At 40.5% G+C, this 15,593-nt stretch overlaps 1 protein-coding gene across 1 annotated transcript; it reads right to left on the bottom strand.

Annotated features, from left to right (window-relative positions):
- Window positions 1-3,982: 3,982 nt before the first annotated feature.
- gpr142 (G protein-coupled receptor 142) lies at window positions 3,983-15,370 on the bottom strand. The gene is made up of 3 exons (XM_044338704.1): window positions 15,151-15,370; window positions 8,761-8,915; window positions 3,983-6,311 (listed from the first exon to the last, which is right to left on the bottom strand). Exons 1-3 carry the CDS (start codon window positions 15,156-15,158, stop codon window positions 5,353-5,355), a joined length of 1,122 nt encoding a protein of 373 aa, XP_044194639.1. The 5' UTR covers window positions 15,159-15,370; the 3' UTR covers window positions 3,983-5,352.
- Window positions 15,371-15,593: the final 223 nt, after the last annotated feature.

Raw genomic sequence — 15,593 nt, forward strand, 5'->3', positions numbered from 1 at the left:
TAAAATATATGAGTTTTATCTATCATACGTTATATTTCTCCTACCATTCCATGCTTTAGCTCCACAATATTTATATATGTTACAGCATTTTTCTACATTTTTCTACATTTCTACATGAGATTATATCTCTGAACCAGGCAGATTAATCTCACTGAAGAGCAGAAACTGATTTTGTTTTAATGCTTTGTGATAATTTGTAATATAAATCTTAAAAAATGCTAACAACGCTAATAGATTTATGCCCTACACCCGAACATAAATTTGGAGGTGCACGTCTGCCTTTTTTCCATAATATATACACTTATCTGACATGTTATCTCCCAGCCTGCAGTCCTCTGCGGTTGCACAGTATAAAAGAAACAGTACAAATCCTGTGTTAAACATTTATTTGCTCTCTTTATAAAACTCTTCTCAGTGCTTACAGACAGGCATCATTTTCCATTACAAGTACATCTTGTGCCAAAGAAAGTTGAGAAATAATGTAAACAATGCACACAAAGCCACTTCAACAACAACAGGCCAACATGCGGGAGCACATGCCTTTAAAAAGTTCATCATATTCCATCAAATTCACTCGAGCAGTGAAACAAAATGCTTTCTGACTTTACGTTTAAGTTAAAGGTAAAGGATTCACGTCAGGTTGTTCCGAGTTAAAGTTAAACAAGTTAGTAAAGAAACAGATTTTTAAAGGACGACACGTGTGGCTTTGTATGTTTCAGCCCATTAACAACAAATTATGTCTGCAGTGTTTGCTTATTTCATTGCAGAATGAAAATCTACTTGTTTGAAAATTGGAACTTATTTCAGAAAAGATAAACCATCATCCAACAAATTTTCTTTCCTTTGTTTTGGGTCAAAGTTATGTTATTGTTGTGTGGTGTGTTCAAAGACACTCCGACACCGTAGAGAGCACCAAACCACACAGTATCACACAGCATTTGAAAATGACAATTGAAAAACTGTTTGCACAGATTAACAGACTAAGAAAAAAAACCTTTCCTCAGTGAATGAAGATAGTTTTCTTTTTTTTCCCCAATAAATCTAATTTAAAAAACATGTTGAGTTTTTAAAATGTAATTTTTTTGTGTGTTTTGAACAATATAAATTGAATCTCATTGCTCTGTATTGTATTGTGGTGGGGGCAGAAGTCTCAGTGACAGATTTCTAAAAATCTCAACAAATAAATCCCAAAATATTTACATGATAAAATAAAACCAGAGCGACTGGTCCTCATACTGGAATGCTGATTGCTGATCTGGTGCACCCTTTGATAGGGCAAGGGTATCAGTTTTTTACAGGTTTAGGCAGCTGTCTTCATGGTTAAAAGAAAACAAGTTTGACTTGAGACAGGATAAAGACCTCTATCTCCAATGTCTGAAATCAGATTAAGTCTTATTTTAATCCAGAGTTCGTCTAAGTTTAGAATCCTTCAGTTTTGGGGCAGATCACGAGGCTTGATTTACACCTTGAACGCTCAACGATCTGGCTGTCGGACGATTGGATGGAATTTGATATAATTTGAAGTGGTATTTCACATGTTTTAGCTAAGACTGTATGCTTGACTGAGACTGTGCTGCGATGGAAATAAGACCGTATTGTCCTAGTTGAACGCAGTAACACTGCGTCTCTCTTTTTGTCAACATAGTTGAGGATGCGTTGGTCTTATATGAATAAAGTATCTGATTCCATTTGGTCACCTTCAGTGTGAGTGTCCATGTCGTGACGTGGAGATCGAGACGCACACTGTGAGTATAGAGGTTGTAGACTTTAGCTGTGCGGATAGGTCCATTAAAAACATGTACAAGATGAACAAAATGTCTAGTGTTGTCCAGTTTTTGAGGCAAAGGTATAAGAATATTACAGAGCTTAGTCCTTTCGCACTGACTGCAAACTCATGTTCAGAGAGTTCAGTCGAGAGGACAGTTTCCAGGATGTATTGAGCAGACTGAGTGAACTTCCTGTCAGTGTGAGCTTCCTGCATCTGATATAATACACTTGTCACTCTCTGCGGTGCTTTGTCTTTTCATCTGAAACCTTGTGACACCTGCTGAGCAGCAGGCAGGGCTGAATAGGAACAGAGTCGGCGGGGACATAAGTGAAGTGTTTGAACAGGCACAAAGGACAGGTGGCAGGCAGACAAGGGACGTGTGGCTTCTGGGGTTTACCTGCTCTTTAATGCCCTCACCCCTCCCCTCCTTAACGAGGACCATCATGAGTAGCTCTGTCGCTCCATTAAACTTTAATCAAAGCCTGCTCTCACATCTCAACGCTGTGTTATTGTCTTAAATGTTTATTCAGTCATCTCCGAGACCCCCACCGCCCTCAACAGGCTAAGGTCGCTGTCACTACACGCTCTCTCTCACACCCCTCTGATGTTGTCAGACAGCGGGAGATATCTTCAAAGAAGCGGCTCATATCTACGTCTGCGTACGAACTCTCAGAACTCAGTGTGGGACGACCGCGGGGCGACATGAGCAGATTGACACGGGGGACACACAGGGGAGCTCACACTGTGTCTCTTACTGTTACAGTAAACACGATGAGGACTGTAGAGGGATGAGAGCGGGCAGGTGGCTCGATCTGGAAACTTTAAACCAGAATGGGTGGTCAGAGGAGTAAATGGAGGACGGATCTACACTTTGAGAGGGAGATGTATATATATACTGCACTTAAGACTGCATTGTCGAGTGAAGCATTAAAAAATGTTTGTGATGCTATAGAGAGATTTGACCGACTGCATATGTCAGAAAGCTTTTAAGTTCTATGGAGTTTCTTTTTCTTAAAACATTAAAGCTACATTTATGTCTCTTTTTTGGCTCCTTAGACGAAAAAGCTAACAAAAAACAAGCTAACGGACAAACAGCCAAGTTGTTATGGCTTACGTTAGCAAACAGAGCGACATTAGCATTCATTTAGAGTCATGTTTGTGTCCACCTGATGAAGAAATATCCAATATTCACTCTCCTCTTAGCTCTGATTTGGTCTCCATCCACCCCTGAGAAAAATATATGGGTCTTAAGCTGCTAGGTGTTTTGCTTTTTTCACCAGTTCTTTGCTAGCGATCTTGTCTGCTGTTTGGTGCTGGTTAGCGTACGGTGAGTTAATCAGAGCTTGTTTGCTGGTGATTTTCTGTATTTTTCTTATTTTCTGAACCAACAATGATCTGATCTACTAACAAGTATTGTGTGTGTATCCAACATCTGATATGTCTTATATGTCAATGAGTCATGTCGCTGCACTGGATGACATGTTCCTTATACTACACTAGCTTCTTACGCTACATTTCGCAACCTCTTGACTTTGTACTACATCGTAAGTTCAGTACAAAGTCAAGAAGTTGTGATATGTAGCTCAAGAAGCTAGCGAAGCTCTGTGAACAGAATCGAATTCCCGCACATGCTCAGTGATGTCTGCCTTACACAGAACTACTCTCGAAGACTGAAAATGTGAACACTGTTATTAGTCCTTGAAGCCGTTTCTAAACAAACTAACGTGCCCAAACTCTCGCAATTCCATCAAATCTTTGTTAACAATTACAGTCTCGTTAGTATGAAAACAACTGTGTGGAAAAATAAAGTAACGCCATCTGTTAAGATGTAACTCTCAGACATGACCAAAACCTCAATGTTTGAGGGAATCAAATGTTTAGGTAAAGACCAGGCTGACATATACAATTCTATTTAGCAGCCTTTTATACAATATATGAAAATGCTCAATTAAAACCAGTATAATCATGACTGATAGTATATGGTTTATGATCCAAAATACAGCAAATGTTTTAATTAGCTATATTTAGGTAATTGAAGCTTGAAGCTTGACATAAAGTAAAGCCCTTAAAGTCTGGACTAATTGCTGACTTGGTTTTAATGATGTTCACTATCTCTTGTGGGGGTTTTTTTGCCTTTGGGTTTGTTTTTATTTGGAATTTTTTTTTTGTTTTGTTTGTTGTTTTTTTTTTGTTTTGTCTGTTTTTATTCTTTTTGCTTTGTTGTAAACGTGCTCAGATGGCTGCAGCTTTAAAAAAAAAAAAAAAAAATCAAGAATTAATATCAAGTCATCAGACTACAGAAACAGCTCATTTCTCAATATCTACTTCAACATTAGAAAGCTGCCTAACACAACACATTAGTGTAACATGAAATATCTAATTGACAGCATAGGGGCTCTACAGAAATTACTGTATACACACATCAACAACAGATGGCTCATTCAGATCTTGTTAAATAAAATCATATATGCAAATTAGCAGTTAGAGGTTTAAGCTCAGATGTCTTATCTTTCACTACAAGCAACACTTACACAACAACTGATACAGTTAATTTTTCATCAAATTACAATGATGTCACATGAAAAGTCTTGTCGCAGCGAATGGAAATGTACTAGGTGACGAGTGTATGTGCGCGCGTGTTCGTGCATGCATAAGAGTGTGTACCTTCTTGTGAGTTTCTGTGCGTGTCTGTGCAGACCATCAGGCTAATCTGTGGTTTGTTTAGCCAGAGCTGAGGCCATGTTGGTGATGTAGTGGAGTGGCTGTTTGAAGAGCAGGGTCTTCACTCCTGCTGCTTAAACAGCAAGCTTTCATTTAAGGCTCCATCGAGTTGCATTTCATGAAAAATAAACACTCGCCTTAGCAGCTGTGGTTTTTGTGCCTGGGAGCGCACTGCAGAGACAGAGTGCGATTTCTTTGCTCAAGTGGCTGCGCTCAGTGGGGCGGATTGTCTTTAGGGCATTCAGCATCTTTACACAACTGCAGGAGATAGCAGACAGTTCAAATTAAAACTCCCTCTGTGGTGCTTCCAGAGTGAGTATCATAGCAGAGTGATTTAAACTGATTGAAGCAAACTGACTTCTACTTAACATGTCGAAAGTGGGATTGTGAAGATGAATGAATCACATTTAGCAGCATGCAAAAAAGGAGTTTAACTAATTTCCTCATTTTTTTCCCTCTCCTGTGTACTAACCACAGACCTAACTACTGGACTGAAGACAAAGACTCTTGTTTCCCTTGAACAATGTAAAAAATAAAAGAATTCTGTCACATTACTACCATGTATGGAAAAGAAAAAATGCTAAAAACCGACTTTAAATTTGTCAAATTCCTCTCAAGAATAATAAATATGCTGTCATCTTATCTGATTTACACAGACAAACAACACCCGGTGACATGTAATAATACAAAAAACTGCTTCTTGTGACTCGGTTGAGTTCATTTAAGGCCCTTTGAGAGAGCTCCAGGGCTGACTGGCTGCTGTCCACGAACGTAGCTGGAACACAGAGTGCATCTCTGAGGTCAGAAGTGCTCAGGGACCGTGGGATGATGGGTGATTTGGATTAAGAGGAGGGGGCACGGGGTCACGAAGGCTTTCTGGCCCTACGAGGTGACAAGGGGGTGGAGTCCCGCTGTGACCGCTTGATGTTCCCACTGTACAGGGAAGAGATGGAGGCGTTGGTGGGGGCCTGCTGTTGTGGCAGAGCACGGCGAGGATACAGCGGGCCACCTCTGAGCAGCACAACATCCCGCACGGCGCTGCGGAACGGCTTACTGACGAAGCAGTAGAGGAAGAAGTTCACAGCTGTGTTGAGCATGGCCAGCATGTTGGACAGGTCGTAGGCCAGGTGGACGCGCCAGTCCCGGTGAACTGAGGACACATACAGGTGGTAGATGACCACGATGGTCCTGGGAGCCCACAGCACGGAGAATACAGAGGTGATGGCCAGCAGCATGGCGGTGGTTTTCCCAAGTCGCCGTGGAGGTGCCGACTTCGGCCCGCGTTCTTCCTTGCAACGCTGCTGCCTCTGCCTCACCCTCAGCGTGTGGATTATCAAAGTGTTCAGCACTAAGAAGATGCTGCAGGGCAGGAAGTAGATTATAGTCACATGCGTCCAAATGAGGACGGTGTCCAGCGCCGTGGGCGGGTGGCTGTTCCGCCACATGTCCGACCACCAGAAGAAGGGCACGCCTGATACAAGCGATAACATGAGGACGGTGGCGATGATCTTCCTGGCTCGGGCTGGGTAGCTGATCTGCCGGTGGAGGAGGGGGTGGCACAGCGCCACGTAGCGGTCCACGGTGAGAGGCACGGTGGACCAGATGGAGGCGTGGTTGGCGGCAAACTCGGCAGCGCTGACAAAGTGCAGCAGGAGCACGGGGACATCACGGTGAAAGACGGCCGTCTCCAGCAGGAAGCCGACAAAGATGATGAAGAGCTGGGAGAGAATATCTGAGCCCGTCACGGCCAAAAGGTAGTAGTACAGAGCTCTCTTAGTGCGGGACGCCAATCTGCACAAGGCCACTGCTGTGAGGATGTTAACTGACAGAAACAAAGAGAACAAAGTAGAGAATTAGATCATATTAGCTGCTATTTATAATATACTGTATACCAGCATGAAAAGGAAGAAAGCAGTAACCACAGAAACAGTCAAACAAACACCAACAAACTGTGTAACAGACTGATATGTTGTAAAACCTCCATTTCATTTCCTCCTTATAGGCTGATAGTACATTCTGCCTTTGGACAATCAAATGTTTTTTAAAAGTTCTTGTTCTTTAAAACTAGTTTGAGGAAGAAAATAAACTCAGTGTAAATTAGCCTAAATTCATCTGTTTTGTTTTGTCTTTCTGTCCACCATTTGTGTTTTTAATTTTTACATTATATGTTTTAATTGTGACCTGCAAAGGGACTGCAGACACTCTGTACTCTGGTACATGTGGCAACATTTATGTGTAATATTGTAAGCAGTCCATTAGAAGTTAACAAAAATGATCTACAATCTAATACATTCAAATAGTTAACAGCAATTTAACCGTAGCTTAATTACATCAAATCATATCAATGGCCAAAGCGCAAAACCTCGTATCTGCAGAATTTTCTGATTGGCAGATTTCACTTTGGATGATGAGAACAAGGAAGGCTGCTCATATTCAGTCTGTCTGCAAGATAATCCCGCCCTTCGTGGTCACAGAAAAGTCACACAACAAAACAAAAACACAACACAGAGTCCCTGAGTGTGTAGAGAGGCTACAGCACGAGTGAGTTACACAATCAGTTACACAATCACTGAACATTCACTTCCAGTGGACGAGGAAGCAAATACACTGACTTTAAGGTATTCTGACCCCAGTATACTACAATGTAGTAACTATTACATTTACTACATCTTTTTACCTGAAAATAAACTTGATTTTATTTTTAATTTAATTTTAATTATTAACTTAATTTAGAGCATCGTTTTGTAGAACCTCTCCCAACTTGCACCAAGTGCAAAAGCTCCTATCTGCACTTTGTGAGGCATTAATATCTAGTCGGTATTGTTAACACATAATATAATAATATAGTCCAAAAACAGTGTATTATGTATTGGGTATCCTTAACAAATAGCATTCTGCAAGAAAACAAGTTTTTTTAGTTTTCTCAAAAAAGTGCATTTTTCAGATAGGAGGTTTTGCTCTTCGGCCATCGACATGTTAATTTGATGTCAGAAGTTAAAATGGCGGTTAGCCTACTGCCACCCTGCCAAGCTAGGCAAGGTGGCTTTAGCAGGACCAGTTTAGCAAACGTTTCATAACTACATAATGACTGGATTTAGCTACTGCCTTATTTATTCTGAATAATAAACTAAAATACGAAAATGTAGCTTTAGCCAAGGTTTTCTGTGGTTATCACTTGCTAGCTTTAAATTTACCTGCTAAAGGGAAGTAACAGTTTGACTTGGTTTTTAGCTGTGTATAGAAGTAACTATATTTTTTATTAGCTGTTTTCATGCAAATTATACATTTCTACAGTTTGATCATGTTTTTTTTAGGACAAAACAAATAATAAAAAAAGTCATTTTGGCTGTAATGGATTAAGCAGTCCTACTTTTTAAAAGCTGAACGTGCAAAAGAAAAAAAACAAACATCTTATTTGTGTCCCTGTAGCACATCCAATACAGTATCTCCTCTGTACTATTTACAGTATCTCTCTTTTTTTTCAAACATCTGGTCAGCAGCAGGACATTTCCACAGCATTTTGTTGGACAACACCACCAGACCCTTTCAAGCATACAGCTGTTGACTTCGGCCCTCTGGCCTCTTTATTTATCTCCCTTTGGGGCCAATTACTTAATGCGACGTCCGGAGGTCATCTGCACGCTCTGACGACATGTCCGAGTGTTTAGAACACCACACTGCCTAAATCCCTGCTGGATCAATACCAAATCACTGCCATCGACTTGTAGGTGAAGCACAGTAATGAGAACAATGCTGGCGTTAATGCTGTCCATCACAGTGACAGGTATTTACACTTTTTATTATTGAGGAGTCAAATTTTAATGCAGAGAGATTCCAAAAACTGTTGGCTGGAGGGATCAATGGATGGATATATAGGCCACGAAGCCAAACAAACTGATTATTAGATAATTAGATTATTGTGAGTTGCCAGCCATCAGTGCCTGGTCATGTGCTACAACTGTGTATTACCTCACTGGTTCATTTGAGCACCTCTAACTCACTTGTGTATTGATTTCCTCTGTCTTGCGCAGTTCCCACTTACGTTATAAATATATATCAGCACAGAGAAAACCGCTCAGTTTACACATTGACTGTGGGTCAGTACAAATGCAACCAATAAAATCATGTAATTTCAAAGGGTGGTTTTAAAGGGTAATTTATTTTATTTTATGCATTTATAGGACTTTTTTGTATGGAGGCTTTGCTATTGAGTTTTTGAGCAAACATGATACCACTAGAGGTAAGTGAGGTATGCTTTGCCATCAGTGTACCTGGTACTCCCACACAGAGCAGAATACTGTAGTAGATGACGGGAATGAAGCCCAGGACACATTTGGACCTCTGCAGCTCCTCAGGTTTCAGGCCCAGCTCCTGGTGGCCGGCCGCTGTCACATTGGGCCAGTCGATCATGACCTTGGCGCTTCCCCTAGAGAATAAGGCAGAGACGGAGGAATGTTTTCAGGCCTCGCAGTCAAGTGTTTTAAATAAGACAGCAAGAAACAAAAGGAAAACAGTTGAATTTGTGGACTTAAAAGGTAAGGCAGATGATATTCTGCATTTTTGTTATTGTCAAGAAATCCCATGAAAAGACCAAAACCAACAATAAATTGACCCTACTAACAATATCGTCTGTGTATCCAAAACCGTAGACCTCCATTGTTTTCCAAAAACTATTAAGCCACACCGCTGCATTGGGTGACATGTTTCTTCATTATCATGAAAGGAGAAGGAAAAGAAAAGGAAATGGTCACTAATGCACCAAATGTGTATCAGTCGGCTTAAAATAGTCCCCAACAAATGCACAATTGACTTTGAGTAACAGTTTGAGTAACATTTGCTTAAAACTACAGTCCCCAGCTGTTTTAGGAAATTACAGAGTCTATTTTAAATATGAAACTATATAGTTATGACCTGTTCAAATGGGACAAATTTGGGTCCGAGTGACACAGACGTTGTAGGATTGTTGGAAAGTATCATGAGATCTGAGAACAGCAAGAAAAATATATAACAATGCCAGACTTATCTTGTTCTAATGCTACAGTACAGTTTGTTCTGCAAGGCCTTAACAAGGACATCTGTAATACTAAACTTGATTTACATGAGCGGTTTTTGAATATTTTGTGTTCAAAGTAAATAGCTTTAAATTTGACTGCAAAGTTCTCAACTGAAACTTGGACTAATAAAATTATTTCAGGCATGTTTGCAGCTCCGTAAAGCTTATCCAACGACAAGTAAATCTCTGGGATATGTCATTTACATAAATAAAATAAAAGATAATTATATTTTTATTAATAATTTGGGTTATGCCACAGTGGTTAGGAAGAACTTGAACATATGACTTGCTTCATATGTTTAGATAAGCACAGAAGGTTTCTGAAAAATGATCTTATATTGTTTTTTAATATTGATGTTTTTTAGAAGGCTTTTAATGAACATCATATCCCATAAGTCCCTGCGGGCTAAATGTCACAGCCAGACAGAGGAAGGCAAGTCCAGTGGAGGGGTGGCAGCGAGTTCAGACATGTCCGTAATAACAGCAGGACAGAAAGGTGCAAATGCTACAACTATAAAGATGACAATTTACTTTAGAAGAAAGCATTGGGGAGTTTTATGGATGTAGACAAGTTATGATGTAAGTACCTGTGCTGCTGCGCTTGTAGTTCTTTTAATGGGGACTGTAGTTTTTTCTGTCTGAGAATATGGAACGTAAACTCCAGGAATAAGCTTCATTTTTTCCAGAAAGACTAATTTAAGAGACGCTGAATAAGAGATTGCAGTGAGTTAGAGAAGTTAGTGGAACGGAGGCTAGCTGGATGTGATGCCATGACTTCAGCTCTCTACAGTATCAGTCTGATACGATGCCATCAAGTTTCGACAAATTATTATTTGCAGATGATGAGCTGCTTTATGTTGCTGCATCTTGTATTTTACTCAGAGTGATGTCGCGTTAATGGTGTTTGCTTCCCTGAGCTGTTTGCTGTTTTTCAGAAATAAAAAACTGTGGAAAACAAAAGAAAAAAAACTCCCCCAGATTTTGGACTCAGTCAATTAAACAGCAGGTCGACAACAACAGATGGGCTGACAGCGATGACCCCGTTACCCTCACCCTCTCTCTGAGTCATTATCCTGTCTCCCCATAGCACCTTTTCACCTATGGTGCCATCCATCCTGTTTTTCTCCGTCTGTCTCTCCTCTGCCTGCTCTCCTCATTTACTTCACTCATCCATGAAGCCATATTTGGACTGTGTTATCTCTCAAGCTCTCAGTGACAAACCATTTGTGGGTGCTCAACCAACGTAAACATCATCATCATGGAGCCACAATAACCCAACCGGTGAAACTGGTCTCATGATGTGAGCGGGGCAATCTCTTCTCCTAACAGTTGGGTCATATTTAATTACCACCATTGTAAAGGCTATTTATGTGTCAAAACCCTGCATGTGCATTATCTGACTGGCACATTTTATGGTCTGTAGGAGGAATGTGATCATAAAATTGAGCATCAAATATCACCTCAGCACAATAAACTGCACAGACCAGCATGGATCGAACCAATCAAGATCAATGATGTAATCCAGTATATAGTTGTGCAGAAAGGGGAGAGGTGGGTATTATGTTAACTGCTTTTCTTAGAATGTGGCTGTAATTGTTATTTTCCTTTACATGTGGATCCTGGTTTTTAGATAGCGGACAGCTACCTGAAAACTGTATAATACATTTTGTATTTTGTGAAAGATGGAGGAGTGAAGTGAGATCAGGAGGATTCAGGTATTGTGGTCGTCTTGTGACTGAGCTGGCAGACAGAAGCTGGGGATGGAGTCACTGGAGACGACCATATTTGATTCACAACTTCTAAAATTGGCTCCTTGATTGACGTCAACCACTAGAAGGCATTTGAAGGTCTTTGCATGGTTGGTTACTGGGTAAAAAGTCTGAAATGTCTCGTCTTCAGTCTCATTGGTTCACACTTTAAAATTAAGCCATATTCAACTGTTCATTTTGTTCATTTTAATTGTTTCACCTGTGATTTTTAGCCCCAAAAGGTAACACGAGCTCGCCGCAATTGAAAAGTCCCAATGAGGATGTTTCTTTCCTTCTTCCTTCCTTCATTTGTCTTTCTCTTTCTTTCTTTCCTTCCTTCTCTCTTTCCTTCTGTCTATCTCTGTTCCCCTTTTTTCTTACTTTTAATGTTCCTTTACAGCTTTTCATGCACAAACATCTCAGCAGTCAGCAACTTGTCAGCTCTTTTCTTCAGGAATCGCTTTTTCTAGTTGTTACTGCGTAGCCACATTTTTACGTTTCCTTTCTAAATGAAAGAAAAATTATAATCAAAAGGCAAAATGTTTCCATAAAAGTAGTTTTTACTAAGCAGAAAAATTTTGGCTGACAAATTAATCGCCCCACAGGGTCGGTTTGCTCGCTGTTCTGTAGTTTATCACACAATCTTCACCAGCAGACTGAGCGGAGTAGAGATTTAAAGTTCATTCTCGATCTTGTAAACATCTGCAATTCCACGACAAGTGGTGAAACTCATCTTTTGAAGATAATGTGATATGATCGAAAGCTCAGGCGCAGCTGCTGAATAGACCTTGTGATGAGATTTGTCAACTGCTGTTTCCAACACCGAGAATGAACTTGCATCTAAGTTTTTTAATGGAGTGAAGTGAAGCCTGCCAGAAAGCTGAAGTGTTATAGTCCGACTAAATGTCTTCATACTGTTTTAATATTTAGTGTAATCTCATGTCTGTCCTGTCTCTGAATTAACCGCTGACGTATTTTTCATTTCTTCAGCCTCAGCTATGATGCATGCTATGATAAGAAGTCTTAATCGCACTACATGCTCGCAGAGTTTTGGCAACGAGACTTAAATCCAGGCCATAAATTAAATAATTCGTCTCAATGCTTTGGAATCTGCAGCTCAGAGTTTGCAGAATGATCCGACTCCACTTTGTTCTTTGTTGTTCTTCGTTTTACTCAAATACATGCCAGTTACTTTGTTTATCAATATGAGCATTCTCATATTTCACTCTTTGTTATGTAACAGTATCCCATGTGCTGAGATAGGATGTCCTATCCAGTATTAATAGGAGTTCAGCTCCTATGGGAGGTGCATGGAGCACGCAGATATACATTCACCCCGACATACTGTAGCGTCTGACCTCTGAGAAGAACACACCTGTTTCTATCTGCTAGGTTCTGAAGTGTTGAAAATGTTATATGTAATGTAATCAGTTAAACCTAATTAATCAGACAACATCAATGTTAAAACTTCAGAAAGAACTGAATTAGAAAAAAGTCTCTACATAGAAATATGTTATATGGCTGGTTGACCATTTATTTTACTTTCCACAATCATGTGCAAAAAACTGAAACTGTCTTAAGAAATGTTTTCTGTTTGCTGCAAAAGAAAAATCTTGATCACACCACATTTTTAATTCGATCATGGTGACATCCAGTATATGCAGGCGTCTGACTCTCTGTGTTTTATATTGAACGCTGGAATAAGAACTCATCGCATGTTAATTGGATGGATCTCACTAAAAATACAGAGTCATCGGTAAACTTCCTGGTTACCTTCCTGAAATGTTTTCTCGTGTTTCTAACAGCGATCAGACCAGATCATCTTCAGTATCTCTATATTCTGCTTTAAACCGGCATTTTCATATTATGCGCTCTGGGTTTGGATAAATGGAAAACGCTGCCTTCATATCAGACATTCAAACATCACATTAAAAAAAAAGGGTTTCATGAGGAATTCATTGTTTTAAATAGTCAAGTTTTCTCTCTCATATTTCTAACATCCTGTTTTGTCATGTTGGATGTGATTGTTATAAATGACGTGTTTTTATGTAACTTTGTGACCTTGTTCGCTGCCATTTTGGCATGGTCTCCTTTGTGAAAGAGATTATGAGACTTCCTGGTAAAATAAAGGTTTAAGAAATGAAGTGATAAAAGCAGCTAACTAGGGCTGTGACTATGTATTATTTTGATTATAGATGAATCTGCTGATTATTTTCTTAATAAGTCAATCACTGTTTGGTCTATACAATGTCAGAAAATAGCAAAAAAAAGCCCATCACCTCATCTTCAAAATGTTTTCAGTCCAAAGCACAAATATATTCAACTTATTGTCACACAATACCAGCAAATGTTCACATCTGAGAGGCTGGAAGCGCAGTTCAAAGCAAACTAAAATTGGACTCAAGCACCACTACTGCATAAATTTACACAAGAAACAAAGTAAAACGACATCTGCAGGCCTGCAAGTCAGTTATTTCTGCCTTTTTTTTCATCTGTAAAGACACCTGATGTTTTTCATCATGCTCTCAGGAGAAACATGATGGTTATGAATGAGAATGTAGTGAGGCTGCCAGCAAAACACGACACAAGGGGACCAGTAATTACACTGACCAATCAATATCTCTGCAGCCGCTTCTTTTACACCGGCTGACATCCTCTTTAATTCTGAAGGCTGCAAATGAAACCTGGAGAAGTCTGCGTCTCCTCTGCTACCTCTTCATTACATTTAACTCCCCAGAAATGTCCTTTCCTCGGTCCCTCAGGTGCTGCACATTCTGCAGCTGGTAATAGAGTTGTTCCCACTTCAGCGGTGTTTTATTAACTCCAGTTTAATCAGTCACGACTCTCAGACAACCACAGTTTTCTTACACAGGGGAAATTAAAAACATTGATGTAACTAATCAAGCTTCTCCAGTCAAATGTCAGCAGACAGAAGAATCCCCCCCTTTAAAAACCATCAACTTTAACAGGACAACTGAGCGGATAGTCTGAAGTCCAGAAGCTGGCTGAGGCATGTTTCTCATTAAGACTCTATTTTGGACAGTCTTCCCAGGCTTGAGATGTAGCTGGAGGCTATAGGACGTGACTCTGCAGGGGGGTTTAGTGCCCAGGAAGCTGAGCTGAACTCTCTGAGTCCTCTTAATTATTCATCAAGAGACTGTGCACCTGAAACAACAGCGCTGCCAGATAAAGGCTGCTGCTAGCATTACTGTACAGCAAACATATCACTGTTTCACATCCGTGCGAGGAGAGTGCATTTTGGTGTTTAGGAGGAAAGTGAGAGCTATTTCAGGCGTCGTGATGTTGGATCCTGGAGATGAGGTTTCACAACGCTCAGTCTGGATTGAAAACTGATGGATGACAGGCAACACTGGAATCTGACTTTACAGACTTTTACTGTTAAATTCATCCCTGAGGCCAAAATCCTGACCTTTGGTCAACGCTGTTAAGAGGACAGGAAGAAGTGCATTTTGGCATCAGAAATTACAGGCTGATATGATGACAAATGTCTATTTCTTGGAAGATTCAAGGGGTTGAAATAACACGGAAATGCTTCAAGTAAATTCTGCTAATATTAAAGCTGAGTTCAACACAATGTCAATTATGAAACAATTGGAAGTGATACAGTCCAGACCCATTCTCCATGCTCCCCTAAATAACTTCTCTAATAAGACTGTACCTTGCACCATCATTGCAAGAAGTCAATGATGTATAACAGTGCTGATTGCACAAGGAACAGAAACATTTCATGCTTTTGCAGCAGAGCAGCTGAGACACGTGTGCATAAATAGTGACTAGAAAGTGTTTTCTTTGGCTTTGTTTTAGCCTTGTATGGTCAATCTCACTGTCTTTAGTCCTACCTTGACATCCAGTTTTTCGCAGCGACTCTCCACCTGGGTCTCAGCCAGTCCTCCGCTCTGTCGTTCCCCCAGAGGCTCCTACAGAGTCCCCGTCATCGCTGCTGGACACCCGCTGTGGAGACGTGGAGGAGAAGGAGGAGGAGGAGGAGGAGAAGTGGAGTCCAAGCAGCCGGTACATCACTGCAACGAGTGAGCAGAGGGAAAGGGGAGAAAGGGAGGCAGAGGGGAGTGAAAATGTGATGGGAGGGGGTTAGGGAAGGAAGAGAGAAAGAGGGAGGGATTGATCTGTGGACGGAAAGAGGTGAATGAGGGGAGGAAACAGATCAGAAAGAGAAGAATACAGGAGAAACTGATGGCAAACCACATGAAGTCTGGCATGCAATAAAAAATGGTAACGCATCTTAGGCTGTCTTCCAATATCGCAAAGGCATCTAAGTGGGATT

The sequence above is a fragment of the Thunnus albacares genome, chromosome 20 (genome assembly GCF_914725855.1).
Source record: "Thunnus albacares chromosome 20, fThuAlb1.1, whole genome shotgun sequence".
Lineage (NCBI taxonomy): Eukaryota > Metazoa > Chordata > Actinopteri > Scombriformes > Scombridae > Thunnus > Thunnus albacares.

What these genes read in the sequence shown, in the direction of transcription:
- gpr142 (XM_044338704.1), bottom strand. An exon ending in GCTCTGTGTGGGAGTACCAG is followed by an intron (nt 6,312 to 8,760) that starts GTACACTGATGG and finishes TGTTTCTGTCAG; the next exon opens with TTAACATCCTCACAGCAGTG.